We start from the raw sequence: 5,000 nt of genomic DNA on the forward strand, positions 1-5,000 counted from the left end.
AGCTCACAGAATCCTGGTTGCTATGTCATTGAGGAACACACAGGATGGGTCGGATTTCAGTTAATTATTGCTTTGTCGGCAGATTCCTACAATGCGGTAGTGGCAGAATTTGGCCACTTGTCGAGTAAGACGTAGACATCTTCCGAATAACCCTCGTCCACACAAACAACATTTTTAATCTCGGTTTCATAACCGAAACCCAAATGAACGATGAACCAAATTATTCTGATTACCCATTGGCTCCAAGGTGTAGAATCATCCCCGGTGCAGTATGTAAGAAGTTCTTTCCATCACGTTTATTTCCCAGAGGATGCACTACTCTAACTACCCCTTTGCCTTCTGCATGATGGGGGGAAAGTGTTTCATCCTTCCACCGACAGACCATCGCCCCCCTGCCGACCCCTCGCTCGGGGACAGCGCTATTCCAGTAGTGCTCTGGTCTTCACTCCACTCGCTCCTTCTCACATAGGGGACCATTCCATTCTCTTGGGTGCGTTACATTGACCCTGCCCACCGCCTTGGGGGACATTTTTCAAACGTGGCATGGACATTAACTGCTGTAGCAAGGGGCTGATTGCCCCCACCCGGGGCCATGTTTCATGAAGCCCCGGTGGCTGCCATGCATCGATCTGCTATCGTCTTTTACTCTGCCTGGAGATGGGAAAAGAAGAGAGAGGGATACTGTGTGCTCGTATGGTGGCATGTGTGCGTGAGTTGGTCTCCAGGTGTGTGCTTCCGCTTGTGCGTGAGTGTGTGTCCAACTGCGTGTCTTTGTCTGCTTGTGCATGAGTGTGTGTCCAACTGCGTGTCTTTGTCTGCTTGTGCATGAGTGTGTGTCCAACTGCGTGTCTTTGTTGTTTTGTGCATGAGTGTGTGTCTGCGTGTGCATTTCCATTATGCATTAGCGTGGTTTATCCCCTGTGTGTGTCTCTGCCTGTGCACGAGTGTGTGTTCATCTGCATGCGTGCGCTTGTGTTTGTGCATGGGTTTGGGATTGTCTGCGTTGGTGCGTTTCTGCTCGTGCATGAGATTGGTTTGACTGCATTTGTGTAATACTGTTTGCCCATGAGCGTTCGTCCATCTGCATGGGTGTGTTTCTACTCATGCCTGAGTTTGTTTTTGTCTGCATGTGTGTGTGTGCGTTTCTGTCTGTGTGGGTGAGTTTGAATTTGTTGGCATTTGTGTGTGTGTGTGTGTCTTTGCCAGTTGGACTCTCCAGTTGCACTCTAGGTAGACAGGAATGCAGCACTCCAAATTATTATTAATGAGCATGTATGTGGAAGAGTCATGGAGAGGGAGGGAAAGGAGAAAAGCAGAGAACGGGTGAATAGCAGAAGAATGGATGAATAATAGAACAGCATAAGCCGAGACAGCGGGAAGAGACGTTATGGGAATAGAAATCGGAAATAAGACCAAAAAAAACACTGGAAATGGACTTCCACAACTTGACCAGAACTAACGATCAGGCTGTGTTAACATAAATAGAATAGCCCAGTTTCGAATCCCTTCAGCACACGGGCTAAGCGGCGCCGGCGAGGCAATGCAATGCTGATGAAACGACGTGATTACCTCGGCCAAAAGAGATAAAGATACAAAATAAACAGGAGAGAGGCGTGAAGGGCGATGGTGAGATCCAGAGAAAGAGAGTGATTTCAGAGAGCGCTTTGAACCCCACAGGGGAGACGGACGGCAGCGCGGTCGGGGAGGGGGGTGGGGGGGTGGGGGGGGTGGGGGGTGGGGGGGGTGGGGGGTGGGGGGGGTGGGGGGGGTGGGGGGTGGGGGGGGTGGGGGGGGGGGGGGGTCTTTACCTGGGACACCTTGCGCACCACGTCTCCGCTCACCAGCAGCCCCTGGATGAAGGAGCGCGCCGCGACGAAGGCGCGCGTGACCTTCAGCTTGAGCTCACGGGGGGCGTCGCCGAACGGCCGCAGCGTCTCCATCTGCTTGGACACGCACTCCTGGTAGTCCTCCCCTGCAATCAGACGCATCGCAGCCCCCCCGGCGTCAGGTCAGGGGCGACTCCCTAGCGCGCAGCATTGATTTTCTTTGTGTACGATTCAAGCTTGTGGCTTGATGGATGGATTGCGGGGGCGGGGGGGTGGGTGAGGGGGGTGAGGGGGGGGAGGGAGGTGGGTGTGAGGGGTTGGGTGAGGGGCTAAGATGGATCCGACACCTCCAACCAGTAAAGGTGGGAGGGAGAAGACTGCTTCTGGGGAGTATTATGGTCTAGTGTTTTTCATGTGGTAAGCAGGCCACGGGGGGGGGGTTGTGTGCTTGCGTCAGGTGGTACGTTGGAGGGTCTTTTTGAAACACACACGTTTCCAACAAAGAAAATTATACTCTTCATAATTTGGGGTATATATATATTAGAATTATTGTTGCAAATATGGTGAAGTGTCTTGTTATTATTGCGAGAATAGTGTCGCTTTGTGAGTGTCGCTTTGTGCGCTTTTTTTCCATTGATCTTTTGTGTTCATTTGTGCTAAATAAACACACTGGGAGCATAAGAGGTGTTGCTGACGTTGTCTTTCCACATTTTCTTGACGTTTCCCAGTGGCCATGGCCTATTTGCAGTAATAATTACGAATAAAGGGGGTGCTGGCACTTTCCTCAGCCACTGAACGTGTAATTATCATTTTTTCAAAAATGTTATATGAGGTGGTCCTCAAAAGGTCTCGATGACATTTAGCGGGGCACCTATTCAAAGGTTGGGAACCACTGGTGTAGTGGTGAAGGGGTTTTGACTGACAACGAGAAGGTTACATGGTTTAATCCCCAATCTCTGCAGTCGACCTTAAGGTATCCTTGATCAAGCCTAAATTATCCCTGCTCATTAAAGGGTTAGTAAACGTTGGGAAAATGTCTGCCCTCAGGTTTCAAAAAGTGCAACCCTGAGCAGTCCTGACCATCGTAAAGTTTTACAGAAAACGGACACAGACGGGGCACCATTGGAGAAAGTGCTAGGGGCTCTGTCGTAAGTTGCCCATAGCATGCTAGCTCGATATAGGATGCACAGCCAAAAGGATACTACTACTACTACTACTATGGGAAAGCATTTTAACTCGGAAGTAGCAGAATTTCTCGCATGCAATTTATACATTTAATTGAATACATTTTTACAACATTTTCATCAAAATGTTCACCAACACTTTGTGACACCCAAACCATTTCCTATACTGAATAAATGGGTTTTTAAGATGAACTGACTCTTTAATGCTGTAAACTGCTTTGGATACAAGTTTCAGTTGAATGACTTTATAGTAAATAGTAATGACATGGAGGAGGGATTACTTAAAGGCTTAAAGAAAAAGGCCCAGCAATACATGGCTTATTGTGCCGATTGTTGAACCACTAGTATGGACTGTGGGCTGGGTTTAGGAATGCTGTTCCCTATGGATAATAAAGATATGACTGTGTTGTAATCCTGTTTATGGCTAGGCGAACTATACTATTCCGGTGTCTATGTGTTGTGAGATGTATGCACTTGTTTTGCAATTCTTGTTTGCGTGCCCTGTTATTAACAGTGAGGATTGCGATAGAAAATACTGGTATTATGTCGTAACAGAACTACAAACACCATTGTATGTATAATATGTCTATGGATGGAAATGACAGCTCAAAGGAGAAGCCTTTAGCTGTGGTCTCAGAGGGAACATTATCCCCTTCCCCTCGTCAGCATAAGTAGATAGATGTCATTACTATTTACTACTAAGTCATTCAGCTGAAACGTGTATGCACAGCAGTTTACAGCATTATATCAGTAAATCAAAATATCAATTTTTTCAGTAGGAAACGTTTCTGTTTGGGTGTCATTTGGGTGAACATTTTGGTGGTTTATTTTACTAAAATGTATTAAGTTGTTAAATGGGGGAAATTCTGCTAGTTCTGGCTTAAAATATTTCCCAGAGTAGTAGTAGTATGTATCCTATGAGGCCTAGAAATGATCTGATCCAAACGAGTGGCGTGGATGTCCCTGGTTTACCTATGATGTACTGCTTGTTGGCCTGGTTGAACAGCTTCTCCAGCAGCCGGGCCCAGAAGTCGTTGAGGGCCTCCTCCAGGTTGACGTTGGAGGTCCTGCAGTAGCGCCTCAGCTCCATGTACAGGTCGGAGAAGACCACGGCGTTCTGGGAGTACAGCGCCCCCATGGAGGGGGCGAAGGTCTCCTGCAGGGCCACCTCGGAACGGTTCAGCAGCTCCAGCAGGTAACCTGAGGTGACCACCAGGGGGAGAGAACACGATCAACGGGCTGGGAGGAGAACGTGACCTCAAACCAACGCCCACCTCCTCCCTTCTTCTCTACACGCCCCCCCGCCCCCCAACCCCCTACTCACACGTTAGAGGTTAGGTGGTTACTTCTCTATTATTTATTTCGATTTTTATTTAATTATTTTTGCAGTATGCTCTACGGTTGAATCGAACTTCAGTCTCTGGGCAATCAACCTCGACGAAATTCAGGATCCAGATCAAAACATCATGCCTTGCCGTGCCATTTTTAGTCCTTTCAGGGGAGATGACAGTTGGGGGACTGTCATTTCCCCCTTTTTCCCTCCATGTCGCAGCGAGCATATAGGAGTGCGGATGCTGCACTTGGAAGGAACAGAAAAATCAAAGTAGGTGTACACGTCTTCCCCTGTTAGCTGTCACGGAAACGGGAGCACCCCACTAGCAGCTAATGAGGTGGTCTATTTAGGCATGCATTCCCCGGTAGGCAAACAGGGAATGCTTTGAATGCAACGGATTGAAGGCTTTATTCTCTTGGAGAATCTCCGGTAACTTTTCACGAACCAGAAAGTTTCACATCATTTAATCTTTGAGGTCTATTTCGCAAACAGACATGTTAGACATGTCACTAACAAGCGGTGACCTCAAAGCAGACAGAATTGACTGCGCTCCCTTCGGGATGCTCTGACAGCAGGTGCGGTCGAGGAGCGCTTTGAGGCATCCCACTGAATCGCGCGTCAGCGAGGCGGACTGAGGGATGGATGGGCGGGTTGACG

General features: G+C 48.5%; 1 protein-coding gene across 1 annotated transcript in view; it reads right to left on the bottom strand.

Annotated features, from left to right (window-relative positions):
* The window catches only part of gpc1b (glypican 1b), a gene marked incomplete at its 5' end in the record, with an annotated part of 17,729 nt that overhangs the window by 12,402 nt on the left and 327 nt on the right, over positions 1 to 5,000 (bottom strand). The window contains 3 exons of the mRNA XM_084481405.1: positions 1,809 to 1,972; positions 3,983 to 4,210; positions 4,481 to 4,640. Coding sequence (XP_084337531.1) covers positions 1,809 to 1,972; positions 3,983 to 4,210; positions 4,481 to 4,640 — 552 coding nt within the window. The remainder of the gene's footprint in view (positions 1 to 1,808; positions 1,973 to 3,982; positions 4,211 to 4,480; positions 4,641 to 5,000) is intronic.

Source organism: Micromesistius poutassou (assembly GCF_964030765.1).
Source record: "Micromesistius poutassou genome assembly, chromosome: 16".
NCBI lineage: Eukaryota > Metazoa > Chordata > Actinopteri > Gadiformes > Gadidae > Micromesistius > Micromesistius poutassou.